At 36.1% G+C, this 22881-nt stretch overlaps 1 protein-coding gene across 1 annotated transcript in view; it reads left to right on the top strand.

The window, feature by feature from the left end:
* LOC116720844 (sphingosine kinase 1) overlaps positions 1-21852 on the top strand; it is a 39983-nt gene extending 18131 nt beyond the window's left edge. The window contains exons 3-5 of the mRNA XM_032564300.1: positions 10509-10603; positions 12392-12507; positions 17199-21852. Coding sequence (XP_032420191.1) covers positions 10509-10603; positions 12392-12507; positions 17199-18057 — 1070 coding nt within the window. The 3' untranslated portion in view covers positions 18058-21852. The remainder of the gene's footprint in view (positions 1-10508; positions 10604-12391; positions 12508-17198) is intronic.
* The last annotated feature ends 1029 nt before the right edge of the window (positions 21853-22881 follow it).

Raw genomic sequence — 22881 nt, 5'->3', positions numbered from 1 at the left:
AAAAACTTAATATTTATTAAAACTAACTGCTTCCACTGACAGATAATTTAACATACAACACAATATTTTTCCATGTTGTAAGTGAATAGTACTTTTTCGTCAATATTAAGGAAATATTTACTAAAAGAAAACTCTTATTGTTATTTGCACAAATACTAAACTATAAAACCTATCATTACATCTTAATAGCAGAAATAAGTTGAAATGACTTAGATTTACAAAAATATTCTCATCACTCATAAATTAAAAGCACAAGTTTTGCTGCGTTTTCATTAATGATAAATAATTGATAAATGACAACTAGAATGTTATAATTTAATTTGAAGTAATAAAACTGAGAAACTTGACCTGAATTGGATCCTCTTTAAGTCAATTTTACCATCTAAAGTTAGTCTCAGTGCAGATACATTTAAAAAAAGTCAGAAGTAATGAATATACGAGTCTGAAATACTTACTATGATTCAGTTTACTGAATGAAATGTTACTAGTAACTTAAAATATAAAATTTTTGAGTAAATGTGCTTAAACTGAATTGTTTAGGTTACTAAACTTAAACTGTTTAAGGCAAAATGTTTGAGTACAATTAACTTATCAGGTTTTACAGTACACTGTAAAACATATGAAGGTGGTTTAACTTGAAAATGAAAGTCCACCTGCTGCATTGAAAATGCAATTTAAGTCGACAAGAAAATTGTTTTGGTTTTAACTCAGAAACTAAAGTCCCTGAAGTTGATTTAGCAAGCGACAAGTTGTCTAAACATTGTTTTTTAAGTTCATTAATCTTGAATTGGGAGTTTTAACTTAATGCTGCAATTTAAGCCAAATAATTATTTCACAATATGCAAGAAAAAAAACTGTCCTCACCTGGTTAAAGAGCCACATTTCTCTATTATTTTACTCACATTATCAAGTTAAAATAACAACTTATTTTACTTTAGAATAATTTAAATTCTTGTTTCAAATTGCATGAACAAAATTTCTGACCTGATAATGAATTTTATTAAACATCACAATGAATTCAGCTCAGAAACATTTAGTGTGAACAGGACATTATCCTCAAGCTTTAAAATAAACATTTGCCTTAATAAAACACAAGAGTCAGATCAACGTAACGCTCTTCCATCTCAGGATACAGAAACAAGCCGCTAAGCATTCTGGGAAATAGTTCCCACTCCTGTCTTTTTCTTCTTTCAGTTTTTTTAAGTGCTAACCTAAAAACTCTAGTTTATTCAACTCTTGGAGGTTTGACAAAATTAATAAAAAGTTAACAGAACTTACTGCTGTAAGTTTATCTTTCACAAACTCACATTTATTTTCAAAATCTAAAACTGGATCAATTTTTTTGACTTAAAGAGCAGAAGATAGTCAACACAACTAAATGCAGTCCAAATGTTTAACAGTAAAATACTTGGTAATATTTAGTGTTTTTGCAGTGGAACCATCTCATGTTTTCCATCATAACAGCCTAAAACCAAACTGTACAGTGAGGCTGTGATCCTGCCTCTCCCAGTATTTTTAGTGAACTGGACCTGGGATGGCTGACTGAGCTAAAACACACATTTCCTCTTAAAATGTGCATTATAATTGCATTCTGCAGTGTCGCGTCCTGTGTAGCTATTCATGTGTTTCCCAGGATCTGCACACGGCTGAGAGTCTCTTGGATTATAACAAAAGAGCATAAACTCATTATTGGGTCCTTGGTTCGGTGGTAGCTGTGGGTGCTGCCCAGAGTGTTGCTGAATTTGTGTTTATTGGAGTATCTGAATGCATAAAGATGATTTCTTGATCCGACTCAGACTTTATGGGACATCTGTCGGACAGAATTAAGTAAAGCATGTAGTTCTCTCTGGTCCAGAGTCGCATTTGATACGATTTGAAATATTTATCAGAGGAGACGCATGTCCCCTGAAATCCATCGTTGTGCTGCTGTGATCTTAGTTCTGTTGTTTATGAGCATCTACTGGCTGTTAGGACGAATCATCGTTGATTGTTTAAGATTCATATCTTCTATGTTGGAGGTCTCTGCCTCGACCCATGTGGTGATGCTTAAGCAATTATTGTATAAGCATAAAAAAACACAGGGCTTCGCTCATGGAAATGACCTAGATACCACAAAACTATGCAAGGAAGCCATTAAAAAATGTATAAACTCCCTGCTGAGAAATCTCACTGGAGCAGGGCAGCAGCGTTGCTGAAACTTTGACAGCTCTTGTAGACAACTTTACAACAAAAGTGTCAACTGAAAAACTTTATCTGAACTTTAGAAGTCCTGGAAGAAAGTCCAGGAAATAAAATGTTGGCTCAGCATTCGTTGAAGTAGCTTAAAGCTAATTTTACACAACGTTAATTTCCTTATTGCAGGTTTTTATGACTGAGAACTTAGAGATTCACTGACCGGCAATTTAGTGGCCAACTTCCAATTATTTTATTTATGTTATTAAATTTATTTGAGAGGAACTACATAGAAAAACTGAATAAAACAGCAGTCCTGTAACTGTTTTATGGTGCTTGTAGTGTGAACTTTAACAAATAGTATATCTAAGATACTACTAACTAAAAAAATGGAATAAAAGTAAAATAATTAAAGTGATGATAACAACGTAAACAGAGTCCTATTCATGAATTAGCGGGATTAAAACAATAACAGCCAAAGTTTGGTTTGTTGTTTAAACATTTTAAATTTAATTTAATACTGATTTTTGACCATTAACTAAAACACTTGTCTTTATCTTTATTTAAGATATGAAATGAAAGAATAGCAAAATAACAATTTTTATTTTAAAAGCAGCTCAAAGTTTCAGAGCAGACTCTCTCTGTATAACTGAAAATAAACTAATACAGTCAAACTTTACAGGGCTGAGCTATCTACAAAGACAATGACATAAGAAATTAAAGCTTGTTTCCTTAGTGAGAAAGAAATATTTTCTTTTTTTTTCATCAAGATCCTTTCAGAATAAATAACAGCTGTGTTTTACTTAATATTCATCAGCTCAGATTTACCACAAGCTTTGTTGGATGTTAAATTATTAATTCATTTGCTGTGTCTATAAAGGAGCTGTTCTGTGGTGAACGGTTATTAATTAATTAGGACATCATATGAGAGGCGGCTGCATGTAGGAGAGAGAAGTCGTAGAAAATTCAACTCTGTAGTTAAAAGAATTTCACTAATATACCAAAACTTTTCACATTTTATCAAGTCTTTGCCATCTTTTAGTAGAAAGCATCAACCATACCGTATCATTGTTCTATAGATCTACAGGTGAAGGAGGTCCAGGAATGATGCGGGACGGGTCGGTTGTATTAAAACAGCGTGAAGAACCGCACTGACTGCTTCCAAACGAGGCTCTATGTTCTTTTTTCTAAGTGCTTCTCTGTTTTTCAGAGCAGCTGAATACCAAACAGAAGTATAAAAATAAATAAAATCCCATTTTTGAAAATATTTTCTGTCATTTGTTATTTCTTTCTAAGAAAAGAAAGCAAATTGGTTTGAAAAGATATAGTTTTTAACCCATATCACCCAGCTCCAATGGAAATGTTAACCAGCAGAAAAAATTCAAACACTCTATACAATCAGTTCATCAAGCACGCCCAAAATAAAAGAAATTCTTGCTTACATTTAATGTTTTTGTTACTAATTTAAGACCTTTTCTTCCTAAGCTAATTTCTGCCACATATAGACTGAAAATAGTTATGCTAATTTCTTCCCTAAAATTAATTGATGCTGTTTTAATGATGCAACTTGTTGTTTTAGTAAAGCCAAAAATATCTCAAGTAGAATGTAATTATCCTTTAGTTCATATATTTCAGATCAACTTGAATGTTTGACATTGAAACTGCTCTGAGGAGTGAAAGTTTTTCCCTAAAGGTTCATATTGTTGTGTCTGTCCTCTCATACTGCAGCAGCAACACGTTGCTTTCTATAAGCATTAACACTAACAGGTCTGACTTTGATGCAAAGCGGCAGCATTTCACCTACTAGCAAATATCAAATCCACTCTATTCTCTGGGAGAAAATCACAACTGACTGTTGCTTTTCACTTAAGTCCTCTGCAGCTTTAAATAAAAAAGCTAAACTTATGTATTTAAAGCCACACAGCCTGCACAAAGAACAGTGTTTGTGAGGGAGGATGCCATTTAGCCTTAATTAAAGCTTACAGTCATAATCACAACCTCTGCGTTCAGCCATATCTCGATATCCCTCAGTTTGGAAATTTTTCCCAGTGACTCGCCACAGAGTGGCCACGTTTAGTCATGTTAGGAGATTTTGTTTAGGCTGAGGATTATTATCAGAGCAGGAAGTGTCTGTCAGCTCCGCGCAGTGCTCGGCTCAACCTTTTGGAGTCTCAGTGGATCTGCAACGGGGCGTCAGTCTGTTCCTGCAACACAGACAGAAGAGTCGGGTCAGTGAAGTTAAAGTAGAACTGCTTTGTTGGTTACAAAACACTTTTATTCTTGATTTCAATTCAATTTCTCTTCATAAACTAAATTTAACATTGTGTTTAATTCGAAACAGGATGATCGCTCCTGTTTTGAGCGATCATTTACAGAGCTGCAAGTAATGATTATTTTAGTAATCAATTAATCTATCAATGATTCTGACGATTAATCAATCAATTGGATTAAAACATTCTGCAGATTTTTCATCTAATCACTTAACCCTGTTTTATCAAATATTAGAAATGTATTAAAATGCAAATGAACAAACAATTCAGTTAGTTTTTGAAGTAAGAAAATAAACATTTTATTGTCTAACATCATTTCTTGATCAGATGCATCTGCAGCTAAAAACAGTAATATCAACATTTTAAATAATTCAGCTCTTTCTGCTCACAGTTTAGGACCAATCTTGTGATTATTTTTTGATTAACCGCTTAATGATTGGATAGAAAGAGGTGCATAATAGCTGATCATTTTCTTTTTGCAGAATTTCTGAGTTCTGAGTTAAACATTTTACAGACAAAGATGGGTTTTTTTATCTTCTATGCGAAATTTATATATTTTTTGTACAGCTTTGGCTCAGTATCTACTGTGAGTATGTTATTCTTTCAGAAAATTGCTTTCCAGCTCAATCTCTCACAGTATGAACAGAAAACCTGTGTGAGATTTTCTGCTAAGCAAGATTGGTGGCACTTGGTTGCCACCAATTGGTTCCCTAGCAACTCTTTCACATTGTGGTTGCCTAGCAACGGGCTGTTGAGTCACTGGTGCAGTAGCAGTTTCAAGTTGTGCCTCATAACTGCTTAAAAATAAAAAACAACAGTGTGGAGTGAAAAACTGTGGATAAAATAACACAAGTTTGGAAGTATTTCAGATATTTAAAACAAAAAAAAATCTAATCAATTATTGATATTGACTGATGTGCTTGATTTGTTTTTCAGCCATTTTGCTCAGAACTGGCACCATCTAGTAGCTTTTAGGTGATCAGAAATAGTTATTTTTAAAATTTCTGACCGGTCTCCGGGTCAGTCAGGGTGGAGCTGATTTAGCTGCCAGCGAGTTTACAGTGTGAGGCTCACAAACGCATATTTTTAACGCTAAAGACAGAGCAGTGAACGTAACAGACATCAAAAATCCATGGTGGTGGTGTTGTTTCTGCATATTAAACTGTCACTAACTAAAATATAACACACCACAGAGATTTACTAAATGGCGACAGAGGCTCTGGGCAGTAGACACAGAGATGAGCTGGAGTGTGTTTGTGGGTTTTTGTTTCTCCCCATTTCCAGCGAGCCACATTAGTCTCTATGGAGCAGTGGCAGAAAAACACTGCTTGCTGCAGTCACAAGAAGAATTTCTTACAACTTCTCAGAAAGTATAAAAACTTGTAGTTTTTTAAAATTTCACACAAAATGCACAGCTAATGAACAACTAACTGGAGTTTCAACATGGCTGCAAAATCCAGTCTGACAGTTATAGGAGATGCTTTACATAATTGCTAATTGAAACTTCTTGAGAGCAAACTGTTTGCTAATTTTAGTAATACAATGAACAAAGATGTGATAAGAAAAAGAAAAAAAATTCACTAAGACTTCAGAAACGTGTTGAGTCATCTGCTACCATTTCTCCTGAATTAACTTTGTTTGTTTCATTCTTACTGCAGACTTTTTGTATAAACTTCCCATTTTCTGAATGAAACAACCAGCAGGCAAAATGTGACCCAAATCTGACTTTTTCAGTCTGAACGGCCCAATTTTGATCTTTTCACCCACAAAAATATTCAATTTGTGCCACTTTCATATGATACGTATCCGATTGTCAGTCAGAACGGTCATTTCCCATTTTACCCGACTTTTACATCATCGACGTGAGACATGCGTCATAATTCTGCACCAGAAGAAGCCAGATGTGGTAAATTCAGACGTAAACAATGAGTTTCCTTTTTTATAAGCTGCCTTTGTCTTTTTCTGATCTTGTGACAATGCTGTCTTTGAAATCGATCCATATTCGGCGGCGGCCATTGCTACTTCTGTAAACAGTGCGCTGCTGCGTGACGTCTTCTTCTGCACATGTGAGTCGCTTTGAGGTCGTAAACCGTTCACACAGAAGTCTGATTGTGGTCACATTTAATTAGTAGTATGAACGACCACACACACAAAAAATCTGATTTCTGCAAAAAATCTGAACTAAACATCAAGACCTGCTGTGTGAACGTAGCCAGAGATGCAGAAAAATCTACTATTTCAGGCAGTTTAAGGTCTAAATATACAAATGTCTATTACAAATATAGCTTCAAAAAGTACAAATTATTTTGTCCACTTTACTAAGATAGTTATCTGCTTCCAGTGGACAGGCAGGTCAGAGGTTTCATACTGTTTCAGGAAGGACTTGTGTAACATGAGAACGCTGCATAATATTAATAAAGCAGGAAGTCATCAAGATCCCCCGACTGTGTGAGTTGGAGTGTCAGACAAAGCAACAATGTTAGGTACTGTGTGTCTCTATTTGTGTACACAGGAACAAATTTATGTTTACTTTCACCTTCAGCCTTCTGGCTGCAGCTGAGTAAGCCTTGTTTTGCCGGTTTCACTGTACAGAAAAGACACATTATATATATATATATATATATATATATATATATATATGCCTGTCTGTCTAATAGAAGTGGGACTCGATTTTTGCATTTTTAATCAAGTTAATTTCATTGTCAGTAATTTATTAATCACATTTTACAATAATCTAAAACTATGTTTACAAAATAAGCAAACATTTTTGATTCAAAAGCATATTTTCTGCTAATTATTGAATAAATAGACATATGAGCTCAACTACAGAAATATTTATTGTATTTAAAGTGTTATTTAGGTTATTCAGCCATCAGATTGGTGCTATTATTAGCATGTTCAGTCTCTGTTTTGATATGACTTGTTGATAACTCATATTTCCCTGAAGCTCCACTTAATTGTGCAAAAAACTGATAAAAAAAAAAGGTTGTTGTTCTTCGTAAAATGTACATTAACACTTTTAAATATTGTAACACCTGGTGTTTCAGCTGCTTTCTGCACAGCTTTTCCAGGAAGCTTGGGCTTCCCGGCACAGTGTGCAGAGCAGGTCACATGATGCAGAGAGACAAAGTAGCCTCTCTTTCATCATCAGCAACTTTGTAGGAAAAACAAATTTGTATGATACAAAAGAATCTGAACATTGTAAAATACAAGTTTTACAAGCTGTGCGCAAAGAAACCTAATTGATTTTTAGGAAGTTACACAATAAAGGGCTGAACGTTTTGCTGTGGGTGTGGCTGACAGTGTAACCTGCTGGTGTCAATTATTTGCCAATTGCCAACACCCAATTAGAGAAGCTCAGCATGATCTGCATTGTTTCTCAGTGATTCAGTAGAAGAACCTTTTTATGTCTTATTTTTATGTTATCAGAGAGTCTTAAATAGTGCAGAGACAAGGTTAACTGAAATCAAAAGTTACAAACAACCGTGATAAAAAAAATATCACAACCACAGTAACAATGTCTACCTTCTAAAATCCTATCGCTGCACTTTGTATCTGCTCTACTGGCTTTTTGCTAATTGATCTTTTTTCAGAGTTCAGTTTGTGCTCAGATGTGACTGCAGCCGATATGAGAGAATCAGTGCCATTTATTTAGCAGATTTTAGGGAGGAAAGGTTAACAAGAGAAGGGAGGAAACTTTCTCTATCTTCTGGAATGAGATTCAGGGCTGAAGGTCAAAACACAAAATCTGAAGTATTTTAGTCTAGTTTCAATTGCAAATATCTTAGTACAGTTGAAATAAGACAAAAGTAACTTAAAAGCAAGATATGGGGACTTGTTTTGGAAAAAGTGGCAGATTATTTCAATTATTTTTCCTGTCATAAGTAAAATAATCTGCCAGTGAAACTAGCACTTTGTCATTAATATTAAGAAATAATCAACTTAAAATAAGCTTTAATATGTTGCTGAGAAGTGACTTTAAGTCACTTTTTGTTTTATTTAATAAGATATTTGCACTAGAAGAAGGCCAAATCTTAAAAATGTAAGATTTTCTGTTTTTGCAGTGTACATTGGAAAATGACAAGTCCTTCGTAGGTAACTACAGCTCTCTGGTTTGTGTTGGCTGAGGAGAACTGCCAAGACTTTGCATTTGTTTTGAGATGCAAATCCTGACGTTTTCTTACACTGAAACTTCCTGCTGCTTCAGCTGCCAGCTGCTACCTCCTCAGGTTTTATTTACTTATAAAGTCATAAAACAATTTTAAGTTACTGTTCTACAGAAAATTCCCATCATGCCATTCCTGTGGTTTAAAACCATTTAATGAAATGCTACAGAGGAACCAGAGTGTTATCCTGCTGCTAGGTGTGCAGAATAGTACAGAACTGGTCAGCTGGCTGAAAGAAGGATTCTTCCAGATAATTGTCTAGAAATATTTTCAGACAATTATCTTTCACACCTATAAGGTTTTGAAACTACAATCAACGAGTTATTAGCAACAGGTTTGCTAAGCAGCAGGCTTCATACTGGCTACCTGAGCTGAATAGTACCTGCTAATTAAAGCAGGTACTATTATCTTATTAAACACTTAATATTCTATGAACTAGAGCACAACAAACAAATAAAAGATATTCTGCAATATAAGCACTCAAAACCTTCTAGTTTTCATTCTCTAGCTTGGTTTAGTTTTTTTATCAACTTCAGAATGACTGTAATATTTGATGTGTTGAAGGTTTTATTTAGCAACGGAATAAATAATTATTAAAATGATTATTCAAATGTCGTATAAATATCTTTATATAGTCATATTTTAGTACAATTTTATTAAACGGCCATAAACGTGCAGTAGATAAATGACTTTGTAACATCTCACAGATTTTTGTGTTTAGTTTAATCAGCTGAGGAAACAGATTCAGGATGTTCTGAAAATGTAGAAACATGTTGGTGATTTACCCAATCTTGAATGTAAAAATTCAGTTTTATTTGCATACAAAGGATGTTTAATGTCTTTTTTTTTATTTTAATCAAGAGTTTTGCTGATATGATAAAGGATTGACACTGATTTGAAGTCCAGCTGATCTAGAGTTTGAACAAATCATTTTTTTGATCCGTTTTTTTGTTTTATCTTACATGAACCCATTTTGGACCTGCCTTGCATTTCAATGCTACAGAAAAATACAGTTTTTCAACAGATCTGAAGCTGTTGCACTAATACCTTCATAGAGTTACTAAATACAAATGTCATGATTTGCAGTGGTGATGAGGAAAATGCAGCGGACTCAGGTTATGGTTGGAGAGTGATTGATGATGAATTTAATGATAAACACAACAATCCAGAGTCCAGGAAGCACAGAATGAGCGGAAAGCTAACAGCTCATAACTGGTAGCAACTGGTAGTTCAATAGATATCTGACAACAGACTTGACAGCAGACAAGACTCCAAGACAAGGACCCGACAAAGAATGTAATGTAATTCCAGTCATTTCCAAACTAAGTGGGAATCATGTTTCATTATATATTCATTTCTTTAGAGTTTAAAAACACTGAAAAAGTTCTCTGCTCTACTGCTCTGCTCTCTCAAATTATTCAACCTCAGATTCATGGGACAAAGTGCATCTAGTTAGTTAGTTAGCTTCAATTTAATCTGCATTTTGGTCGACGCTTCATTAAGGATGCAGATCAACTTTCCTTCCTTCTGGGATTCCTTAATCTAAGAACTGAAAGGAGAGGAGATTAAAAGTGTAGCACCCCACGCGTCTACTCTTACGTTGGATCTCAAACCTTTTGTGTCTCACATTACAATAGACCCATTACCACACACACACACACACACACACACACACACACACACACACACCCCCCCCCCCCCCCCCCCCCCCACACACACACACACACACACACACACACAGAGGGTTTAATCTGGCTGAAACATGAGGAGGTTGACCTGTAAGAAGACGACCCCTGACCTGTTATGTGATGAAGTTTTGGGAGTGGGCAGCGATGCCAGAGGAAGAACACGACTGCTCTGAATCACATCTCTTCTTCTTCTGCTTGTGTGTGTTTTACAGAGAGGCAGAATCACGCCCGGGAGCTGGTGAAAGATGTTGACCTGTCACAGTGGGACGCTTTAGTCATCATGTCAGGAGATGGACTGCTGCATGAGGTACAGAGAGACAAGTCCGTCCCTGCAGCTGAATTTAGTTACAGAGAAAGAGCCCTGCTAGAAATGAGTTGAGAAAAATACTTAAGGTTAATTTTAGGGCCATTGTAGATAGGAAAAAAAGAAGGAGGAATAAGCTTCCACTAAAAAAACTTGGACATTTTGAGAATATTCTCAGAAATTTTCTGGAAAAACAAGAACATTTCTGAGCTCCAAAAGTCAAAAATTTGTGAGAAAAAACTTGAGTTTTTTTCTAGAAATCTTAGAAACTCAGAAAATTTCCAAAAGTCAAACATTTTTTTATTTTTTAGAAAATTTCTGAGATTAATCTCAAAATGTGTGAGGTTTTTCTAGCAAATCTTTGAGTTTTAATACTCTGAAAATTTTGAAAAGTCAAACAATTTTGACTTTTGAAATTTTTCTCTTTTAAACATTATATTTATTGAATTTTATAACATAGAACAAGTGGCAGTAATACATTTGACATAAGATGCACAACAACAAAAAACAACCCAACAGTACAAATATCAGAAAACAAAAACAGAGAAATAAAGAGGAAAGACTTTTTACAGTTTTTTGGACTCCTCCTTTTTTCTACATACGACATCATAGGTTAAAAAAATAGAGAAAGATATAAATATTTTTATTCAGATGGAGATGGAGAATGGTGGGTTGTTTAGGGGGAGAAATTAACGAAAAAAATAAGTATCAGCTATAAGAACAGAATTTTGTTCATTTTTTGGATCATATTTGCTGCGTTTAGTCAAGTTCAATAAATTAAACCGCCTAAGTCTGCTTTTGTGTAAAAGTTACTAAACAGATGTCTTCCGATTTACTATGAAGTCAAAGAAGCACGGTCATTAACAGATGACTACTTTCTGCTTCGTCAAACATTTTCCAATATGAAAAGATTTATAATAATTTAGCATCAATTAAAAATGAGGACTCTCCATCTGTTTCAACCATCTGCTGTCATTTGTTTTGTTGTTGAGGGCCACTAGAAAATTAGTGAAGGGGCCACATATGGCCCTCGGACCACACTTTGGACACCCATGTGTTATTAAACAATCAGAGCAACCACTGGAATCTAAATGTAACAGAAAACAGATTTTAAAATTATATTTACTGGAGTAAGGTTTTAGAAAAAAGTACTTTCATGAATAGTTTTATTACAACGTACTTATTACTTTTATTTAAATGATATTATTATGTAGGATTGTTACTGTTACTTGAGTAAACTTTTAAATGCTAAGTTTAAAGTTTGCATCACTTACATCCAATGGTGTAATTTTATTACTTCTAAATAGGAATAAAATTTTCCCCACCATTTTTAGCACATTTAAATAAATTTATGTTAAATTATATTACTAGAATATGTTTTCATATTTATTTAAATAGATTTAATGGGATCAAAGGGTAACTAATCACTAAATCCACTTGGTTTCACTGTCCTGCATGCTTTAGATGTTTCTCTGCTCTAACTCACATAGTTTCAGATAATGTCTTGACAGATTTCCACAGAACATGATGGTGCAATGTTGACGTAATTCATTTCCTGGAATCAGGTGTTAGAGCAGAGAAATATCTAAAATATGCAGCAGTATAAACCTAAAGCTGCACTCTACCAGACAAACATAAATCCTAATGTTATATTGTTTACTTCCTCTTACTCCTCTGCTCTTAGATTATGATGAAAACTGTTATGGTTTTAACCTTTACTTTTTTGTGATCAGCATAGAGGTCTGTGCTGCAGACAATCTACTAATCCAAGCTGCATTTTCTGTGTTTCAGGTGATAAATGGTCTGCTGGAAAGGCCAGACTGGGAGGAGGCCATCCGCACTCCGCTGGGTATCCTTCCTGGAGGGTCAGCCAATGCCTTGGCTGCAGCTGTGCATTACTACTCTGGGTGAGCCGCAAACAGGGAAAAATACTGGACTGGGATGCTTTTCCAACCATTTAGGTTCAGATCTTTCATTTTGATCTGAATTAATATATCGAAAACATTCTTTATTTATTCAGGTCAGAGCTTTATTGGTAACACTTTATTTGACAGGTTGTGAATAAGACTGTCATGACACAACCCGTCTTAAACATGACATAATGCCTGTCATGAACATGAGTTAGTCTTTGAACTGAACAAATACTTTTATGACAAATTTATGGCAGAACATGATTTCCTGATTAATGTCAAGTTGTCATAACAAAGACATTTTGAATAATGGCAACTTTGTATTAAAAGTGTCATGATTTACCGAATGACACTTTATGACAAAAGTCATAAATATTCATGAAGACTAACTCATGTTCATGACAGGCGTTATGTCAGTCTTATTCACAACCCGTCAAACCCGCTTTATTTTGATTAATTTTTAAATGTTTTCACTGTTTTGTTGTATCACTTTGACATACTTATTTAAAATATATACAGTATATACATATATTATTTCTATTATTAGCTAGTAGCACATGTAGCATTCTCATTAAAATATGACAATCTGCACCACTTTTGCATCTAAAATCACATCTTTGTATATTTCCGCCACCATCTTCACTTATTGCATGTTCAATTGTTCGTTTTGCACAGGTAGAACTCCTTATTTGGAAACATTTGAGATCAGTACGTCACTGCAGAGTCCAATAGAAACCAGTCAAACCAGACAGGTAGCATAGCAGCGTGGGTCACACACGTTCATGCGGTATGCAGTTAGAGCATACTATAGCAGACTGAAAGCACTCTGTGCTGAGTAAATTAAGAACCATTTAGCTAAATATATCATCCCAAATTGCATCAGGATGAGTCATTCTTCATTTGTAGCTCCTTTAAATGGTGTTTGTTTATTTTTAATGCCGTGTTAAAGCAGCTACACCTCCACAGATAACCTGCAGGCTTTTGTTGCTTTGCCGCGGTTGGAGGTGTGTTTGACCAGCTGAGGCTCCTGACCCTGTGTCAAACTAAAACGCTTTTCTCTAATGGCTTTTAATTATTAATGGTCTGATCATCCGTGGGAGTTTATTCACCCAGAACAAAGAGAAAAACTCAAGGACAAATACAAAGTTTTTAAAAAGATGAAAAAAATTATTTAATCTCTGCATTCCTCACTCCCTGAAACAGCGCAGTCGACAGCAGGTTGTTGTTTTAGCACCAAGAATAAAAGAGGAGCTGCATGAAAAGCTGCAAAACAGATAATCATTGGCGCAGGAAGTGGAAGCTGCTGGAATTGCTCCACCTTGTGGTGGTTTAGGGTTACAACAACTCAGTTTTAACAAATTTACACAAGAATATGCAAAGAACTTTGCATTTTTATAATACTGTCAGTTGTAGCACTAATATAATAAAAGAGAAAATAATCAGAAAACATATTTAGCTGAATGTGTAGTAGTTACCAATCAGGTACCACTGCAGCACAGCTAGCTAAGACGGGAAGTTAGAAGATTAAACGTCTCATGTAGCAACGTCTCATGTGGCAACTCATGTAGCAGTTGCCAGAACTGTAGCAGTTCTGGCAACTGCTACAGCTGGTTAGTTATTACAGTGTTTATTGGCTGATTTTAGTATTAGTTAACATGGTGCTGTCTCCATAATTAGTATAATTAACTAAACCTAATGAAATAGCAAAAAGTGAAATAAATAAAAACTGTAATTAAATAGGAAAGACTGAAGCTAATTGGAGCTATATTGTGCATTTATAAAACTAACTAAGATATATTAAAATTATAGATATAACATCCTTTGTTGTCATGTCCAAGCATTGTTAATGCTAACAGCAGTTAGCACCAAGTAAATAGCAAATCCTACATTTGTCCAACTTGCAAACAGAATAAAATAGAAATGTCCTTTATTGTCCTAAAGTGGGAAAATTAAAGGTAAATTAAAGATGAATAGTATCATGTATATTGAAATTAAATTTTAAAAATATGTAGAGGAACTAGGAAAAATAAAACAAATGAAAAATAAAACTACCGCACAGTTTTTAGAAACAGTAGCAGATATGTGTTTAATATTTAAATAATAATATAATAATAGATTTAATATTTAAATAATATTGCTATACTAATATATTTAGTATTTAAATAATGTTGATATACTAATATATTTAATATTTAAATTATATTAAATATTGTCACCTTACTAAAATAATGGCCAAGTCTTTTGTTTTGTTTCTCAAGGTGATTTGGGGGAAAAAAGACCCGACGTTTGGCAAAAATTGACATAGGACATTATTTTAGTAAGGTGATTAAATTCGATATATTTTATATATTTTCTTTATTGTAGATTAGATTGATAAGATTATGTGAAGCTCATTTCAGCTTCTTAAAGTAAAATACTTCTTTTGGTTTTGGTTACAGGCTGCAACACAAGTTATTTTTTCAACCCTTTTGAAAGTTTTATTTAATTTCCTTCATAAAATCTGCCACTCAGTTTCTTTTTGACGTTTGGCGCTCAGATGAACTTTGTGTTATTCTGTGCAGCTTCTATGAAAAGTTTTGATATGTTTCTGCTGTGGGATTCCAGGAAACAAACTGACAAAAGTAAACAGATATAAGTAAAAACAGAATCTCCTCTTTCTGCCACGTTCATTCATCACCTGAATGTTTGTGCCAGTCAGCGTCTCATCAAACAAAGCGCCTCTGTCCAGAACCGAAGGGTCCAGACTCGGCATTGTTCGCTCTCCTCTGACTCTCCAGAAAGCCCGTGTGCGTTGTCCTGCTCCGGCCTGAGCCAGATTTCATTTGGTATTATTCCCAGCTGAATGCCGCGGCTTTGAGAATTGACTGAGCGGCAGCTACAACGTGTCTGCTGTTATGCAATGATCCGTTCTCGGCCTTTCATGTGTTTCTGTGTGCAAACAGAACAAGCAGGGCAGGTGGAGTCGTCCTCTAACGCTTAGAGCACATGTGCCAAACTCAAGGCCCGTGGGCCAAATGTGGCCCGCCACAGCGTTTTATGTGGCCCTCCAGGTCCTAGACCAGGGGTGTCAAACCTCAAGGGCCGCTGTCCTGCAACTTTTAGATGTGCCTCTGCTGCACCACCTGAATATAATAATTAGGTCATTAAGGCTCTGGAGAACTGATCTACACAATGAGAAGGTAATTCAGCCATTTCATTCCAGTGTTTTGTACCTGTGGCACATTTAAAAACTGCAGGACAGTGGCCCTCCAGGACTGGAGTTTGACACCTGTGATCTAGACTAAATGCTTAAATATTATGTTATCAGTCAAATCAATGCAGTTTTTATCTGTTTACTGCCAAATAATATCAATTAGTCCTTCCACTTTCTTGAGAATTATTGTGGAAATCCATGCAAAAATCAACAAATCCCCGCACTTTTTTGCTCTTACAATTGGGAGTTTACAGCAAATTTTTCTCAAAAATTGTCGAAAACTTTCTTACTTGAACTAAACAGCCTCCTCAGCTTTAAGTTATGTCAGATTATAGTCCATGATCCTTAGAGTGTTTAGTCTGGACTCGATAAATCCTGTAAATAAATGTGCTTTTTTTGTTATTAGAGTGCATCATTGAAAAATCAAGACAAAATATTTTCTGATTTAGTTGCAGGTTAGGTTAGAATCGCAGGCAGCAGCTTGTCAGCAGGAAGTTTGGACAGAAGCGAGTTTCACTGCGTTGCATCACCTCCGTCCTCAGGACCAAATGCCGCACCTTTAAAATGACACAAACAGCAATCCTGTTGGATTTAGAAGATTATCAAAAGACGTGATTCATTTTGACTCATTCCAGGCCGAATCAAAACAGATCTAATATGTTTCACTTTGCTGTGATGAAATGTTAGCAAGTAAACTGAGATTTTGTTACTAATTGACCCAAATTTAATCTGATTTCAAAGAAAAATTCTTCTGTTTTCTACAGAAAATTTAAATATCTTAGCAGACATAGTTTATTGTAAGATAAAATACATACTTTCTTTAAAAAGATCCTAATTTACTCTTTCTGCATTAAGGAAAATCTCTTTTTGCGGTAAAAACAGTTTATAGGATGTTTGAATAAAATTAATTTCAGTAATTTTCCTTTTTTGCACACATAAAAGTCTAGTAGTCACTGTGTCAAGATGTTTATTTTTCATCAGATACATTAGAAATTAATAAAAGTCAATATTAAAAAGAGTTTGTAAGTAAAGTTTAAACATTTAAAATCCCCCAGTGAAGTTTATCCTTCTTCAAATCAAATGAATTTTGGTGTTTTATATTTTTCTTTGTGTTCCTATGATTTTAAAGAGATTTTTTTAATTTTTCCAGAGGTCATAAAAGGTCAACCAGTTTGTCCACATTTACAAAATCAGTTGTGCTAATCGGCCCCTGAAAAACAACGGCTCAAACTACAGGCAGACTCCAAAACTAAAACAGCGCAGAAAAATCAACGTCATCGTTCATAACTTCTGCTTCTGTTCTCTGATTGGCTCGGTTGGAATTTTATTGCAGGAATCCAAGTGAATGGGAGAAATCCCAAACAGCGTGTGAAGTGAGATTTGAACAAAAAGTCAATGGCCAGGCTAATGATTAATTGGCCAAACTTCAGTGAAAACTACAGAATATTCAGTGATCAAATGAAATAAAGTGGAGTTTTTTCCATCTCTCCTTCAGCGTCTCTCAGGTCAGAGGCGAGGAGCTGCTGGTCAGCTGTGGTTTCCTGCTCTGCAGAGGACTGGTGTCTCACATGGACCTGGTCTCCCTCCATCTTTCCTCCGGCCAGCGCCTCTTCTCCTTCCTCTCCCTGGCCTGGGGCTTCGTGGCCGACGTAGACGTGGAGAGCGAGAAGTATCGCCACGTCGGAGCCGCCCGGTTCACCGTCGGCACGCTGGTGAGGCTGGCGTCTCTCCGCATCTACAAGGGTCAGCTGGCTTACCTCCCCGCCAGCAGGGGGCGCCACGCGGACAAAAGTCTGCAGAACGGAGCGGCGGCATGCTGCAGAAATCCCGCCTCCTGTTTGACTCAAACTTTGGAAGATGACTTCCCAAATAACACCTGCCACTCCAACAACTCCCTGAAGCTGCGGAGGTCAGAGGGCAGATCGTCTAGAAGTGCCGCCAAAGCCCTCCCCGGGCCTCCCGACGCCCTGCTGCCACCTCTGGATCAGCCGCCGCCGTCCGACTGGGTGCTGGTGCCGGAGGAAGACTTTGTCCTCATGCTGGCCATGTACCAGTCCCACCTGGCCGAGGACCTCCTGGCGGCGCCAGACGCCCGCCTGGCCGACGGCGTCATCCATCTCTTCTACGTCACGGCGGGGATTTCTCGGAGCGCGTTGCTCCGACTGTTTCTGGCCATGGAGAAAGGCGCACATCTGGACACGAACTGCCAGCATCTGGTGCACGCGAAGGTGCGGGCGCTCAGGCTGGAGCCGGGCGCCGGGAAAGGGATCATAACGGTGGACGGAGAGGTGGTGGAGTACGGTCCGATTCAGGTCGAGGTGCACGGAGGCCTGGGGAGGGTGATCGGCGGATGAGAGGAACAAAAACACAAAGTCTTACTAATTTTGTTTTATCTAGTCTTGAGTGCAAATATCTTAGGCTCTGTTTACAAGAGACAACTGCCTGGAAACTGCCGGTATTTTCAGATGTTAATTGTGTCTCCAAAACGCCTTGAGTCAGCAGCTGTAGTTGTCATGTCAGGCCACTAGATGGCGCTGTGATGTTAGCATGCCAGCAACGCGCATGCGCTGCTTAGCTTCCACCTTATTGCAAACAGAAACTTCTCTCCCAAAAATGAAATCCTCATGTAAGATATATATGCTCCTTATCAGAACTTATGTTAAGTTGAACAGATTCAGTAGTAAAACTGTCGCCGTTGCTCTGGGTTTTATCTTCATGCACAGATTAATACAGCGGCAGATCAGGGTCATTGTAGATTGGACAAAAAATTCATACATTTTTCTAATTTCAGAAATTTACTAGAAAAAACATTCAAAAGTTAAAATTTCTAAGTTTTCTTTCTCAAAAATTTGAGAGATTAACCTTAAAATTTTTGTTTTTTTCTAAACTATTCAAACTCAGAAATGTTTAGATCAATCTCAGAACTTTTTGAGAAAAAAGCTAAAATTTCTGAGTATCAAAAGTTAAACATTTTCTACTTTTCAAACTGAGAATTGTCCATGTTTCTTTCTAGAAAATTTCTGAGATTGATCTCAAAGTTTCTACATGATTTCTAGCATTTATTTTACTGTTAAACCTCAGAAATTATGTGATGAATCTCAGAAATGTTCTATAAAAAACATGGCCATTTCTGAGTTTCAAAAGTCAAAAATCATCGACTTTTCAAACTCAAAAATGTTCATGTTTTTCTAAACAATTTCTGAGATTAATCTCAAAATTTCTGTCTGAGTTTTTCTAGCAAATCCACAAGAATTTCTAAGTTTTGAAAAGGCGGCGGTGAGAGACTGGTTACTGGTGTCGTATAAATGCGCGACTGGATTGAAACAAATACGCTACGGTTTAACTGAGGAGCAACTCTGTGCTTGAAATAAGACAAAATTAACTTACAAGTAACTAATCAGCAAGATCTAGGCGCTCGTTTTAAGTGAATCATTCCTTAATATTGATTTAAATAAAATTTTATTCTACTGGTGGATTATTTCACCTGAAGCAGGACATTTTTTCCTTAAGTGAAATAATCTGCCAGTGGATCTAGAACGTTTTGGGTATTAATTGTAGTCAACGATTTTACAGAAGAGCAATTAATTCAACATGTTCAAATGATGCACAACTTTTTATGAACTGTGCGATGCAGAAAGCTCTAGACATTGTAGGAAAACAAAAAAAATAACCATCATCCTTCTACTACTTCCTGTCGTCCTCTTCTTTGTGGTTTCTGCCAGTAGTATCGTCGGGCTGTTGAACTAATGACTTGTGTGACGTGAATATTTAGGAAAATACGGCAGAAAAATTTTGCTGGCGTGAAACGCTTTTTTTAATAACAAAAATTGCGTTTTAGTTTTAATTAGCGTGTTTCTATTAAGCTGATTTTTGTTTGCATTTCAATTTGCGCAATTTTATGGTTAATAGTCGTTAGCAGTTAGGTTAAGTTTAAAATCTTAACCTGCTTTTTACCAGGCAAGCCGCTGTAATGTCAGACTGTTCAACAGGTCTAAACAGTCCTTTATTAATCTACACACATCCATCATCCTGCCTCACTGTTCTGAGCCAAGCTTTATGAATTATTAATGAGTTTATTTATTTAATATTAACACTCGGCCGCTCAGTCTGGCGGCGCCACTGGAGCTAAAACCCAAACAGACGCAGGCGAATCGTGTCCGCCACTATTCTGCAGTGGCTCGGTTCAAGATTACTTAACAGAGGATTAGTTTGGTTTTTATCGGTGCTCTGCAGGACAATGAGCCTCAAACACTCAGTCAAACCCAGAAGATTCTGCTTTAACCGGACAAATCGCTGCTCCAAGTCGTGGTTTAGTCTCCGCAGACAGGAAACAGCGGCTTCAGAGCATTGAACCAAACTCCTGCACCTGTCCTGATAGATTATTTCTGTTTTTAAGTGTTTTTCATGATGCTGCATCCTCCCTCCATCTTTCCAGCCGCTGCTTCCAGCACCAATATGTTCGTCTCTGCTGGACGCCACACACTCTCCATCTTTACCAAAGTGTCTTTAACATTAAACTGTGAAAGTTAGAGATGCTTAAACATTATTATTTTCGTCCATGTGGAAAGACTGAGGAGCCTTAAACAGGAGACGTTAAAACAGGCGCTGATTGTAGCAGGCTGGGCAAGACGGCGACGATTTCTTTTTATAACTAAATCTGATTTTATTTACATTTTTTCTTGTTTTCTTTTCTAAAAAAGAAATATTAAAAAGTGGCTTTTATTTCAGTCAATTGTTTCTGTGTTTTATACTACTGAGTATTAGGACCAGGCTTTGACAATGTTTAATTACGAGAATAAAGTCCGTTTGCTGAATAAAGCCTTAATTTTACCTGAAAATATGAGAAAAAACTTGAATATAAGGTGACCAGTCTGCAGTTTTCTTCAAAATAAGACTGTTTACAGGATCCTTTCAAAGTCCTGATAATAATTTGATTCTGATGTGTTTAAAATATGAAGTACTTCCTTATCTGTAAAACTTATACCAAAGTATAACTTCAAAAGATGAACAGCATTCCTCATTTTATTTTTTGTAGTGGAGTTCTCAAAAATTACGACTTTATTCTCCTAATATTATGACTTTTTCTGGTAATTGAAAAATAAAAACTTAAAGTCCAAATAAATAGAAGCTGTAAAACAAGATGGCGGCTCTAGCTGAGCTGACGTCGGAAAGCCAAAGAGCTTGTTGATGGGAAAAAAATCCTGATTTTCCAAAAATGTAATCTTCAAAAACCAAAAATGTGATAAATGTGATTTATCTCCCAGCCCCAGAAGTACGGACTTCCTGGTTTGCAAAGATTTAAGGTGCCTCTAAAAACAAAACTCACATATTGTAATATTTTGTCTTTATTCAGATTAACTGACTGCTTGACTGTTTAAGACCAAACTTTATCTGTAGAGAGCTTGTTGCCATCTTTGGTGAGACATAAAGGTGATCAGGAAGTGACATCAAATTCTGAAGGACTCAAATGAGAATCTGTTTCTTACCTTAGTTAAGTTAAAGCGTCTGATTCAGAAAGAGCTCCACCTTTATTTAGCTGTTGCTTTTTTGTTTGTACTGGTCCTTTAACTTGTTTGACGTGCCTTGAATCTGCTGCCGCCTGGTGGTTGAAATGCGCTGCTGCATCTTCTTTGTGCTGCCTGCTGAATCCAGGAAAAAAAAGTTTCTTTCTTCTTTGATTAGAGAATAAAAATGAAACATGGTTTTATTTTGAAGGCATTTTTGCAGTGAGGTTTTTAGAAACCTCAACCTCATCGAGTCTAGCTGCTCTCTGTAAAAAAGAAAAAGCTTTTCATGTCAGAGCCGCTTTATCTATGCTATTGTGAGTTTAGATCAGAGAGCTTCAACTCTGGTGTCCTGCGACTTTTAGATACATTTGTCTCTGAATAAAAAACAAAAAATTTGGGTTGTTGGATCTAAAAGCTGCAGGACGCCAAACCTCGAGGACGGGAGTCGGTTTAGATGTTTACGGTGAAGGGAAAGCAGCTGAATCTTTCTCTGCAACACTGACAACTGAATGATTCGTATTTTTATTCAAAGAGATATATATTTTTTATTTTAGACCAATGTCTGTATGTTTTCTATTAAATTAAAGAATCTGCATGGGTGTTTTTGATTAAGACTTAAATAAAATAAAGACAAACGACCAACCTGTGGTCTGCCTCGTTTGTTTTTGCTCTTTACTGAAACAGGTGACGCAGAAATCACCAAAAACGGAACAATTTTCCTGCCCAAGCATCCAAGTGAGATGGACGATGTTATTTAAAGGGGATCCAATATGAAAAATTCACATTTTGTACGTTTTTGTACTTCCATATGGGTTTACACAGCTCAAAGCACAGCTAAAAAAAAATCAGCTGTTTTTGCAATAAATTTGTTTTTTGTTGTCTGGAAAATGAGCCATTTCAAAAACCTTCTGAATGTAACGTTACTTAGCAACCCAAGAGGAGAACTAGCACATTTGGTGAACTAGCTGGTTATGTGCAGTACAATGGCTGCTGGAAAAGACAAGTGTTTTGTTTTTGACTTACCAAGCACAAACCACTTAATGCATTCTTGTTGGTTGTCCAGGAGGCTCTACTTCTGCTTTTCAAAGATGTACGGTTGTATAATTGGAGCCATTTTCACATGGAGTGTAAACTTTGAGTTGGTCGGCGTGGCCAGCGGCAACTTATTTGGATTTAGAGACAAGAGCAGACTTAAAATCTTATCTGAGAATGATTTTGTGCACGGTTTGTGCATGTTTTGTATAGGCCATGGACCAAGGAAGCCTAATTGGTTACTTTTAAAAGAAAGACGGCCTCACTGTAGGGCAGAAACAATCGTTAACTGGAGTGTATTGACTTAAAAAAAACATTCAGAGCAGTAGTTAAACCAAAACTGTAAAGAATATATACTATATATATATATATAAGATTAAAAAACTGTAAATATGATCTACCAGAAACTCAATTGCGGTAGATTTAGTTAAATTTGGTTAAAAAAAACAAAAAAAAACAATCAAATAAAAAATCTCCTATTCAGCACATTTTTCTAAGCAATTATAAAAAAAAGTCACCAGTGGTGTCCAAACTTTTTGTCCCTTTGGCCAAATGTAAACAACTTGTGAGCCACAATATTAATTAAATTAAATTAAAAATGCAAAAATTTGGTTTTTTGTGATTTTTTTGAAAGTTTCA

Source organism: Xiphophorus hellerii, chromosome 5 (assembly GCF_003331165.1).
Source record: "Xiphophorus hellerii strain 12219 chromosome 5, Xiphophorus_hellerii-4.1, whole genome shotgun sequence".
Classification (NCBI taxonomy): Eukaryota; Metazoa; Chordata; class Actinopteri; order Cyprinodontiformes; family Poeciliidae; genus Xiphophorus; species Xiphophorus hellerii.
The sequence above is the reverse complement of the archived record's forward strand: the minus strand, read 5'-3'. Positions and strand labels throughout refer to the sequence as shown.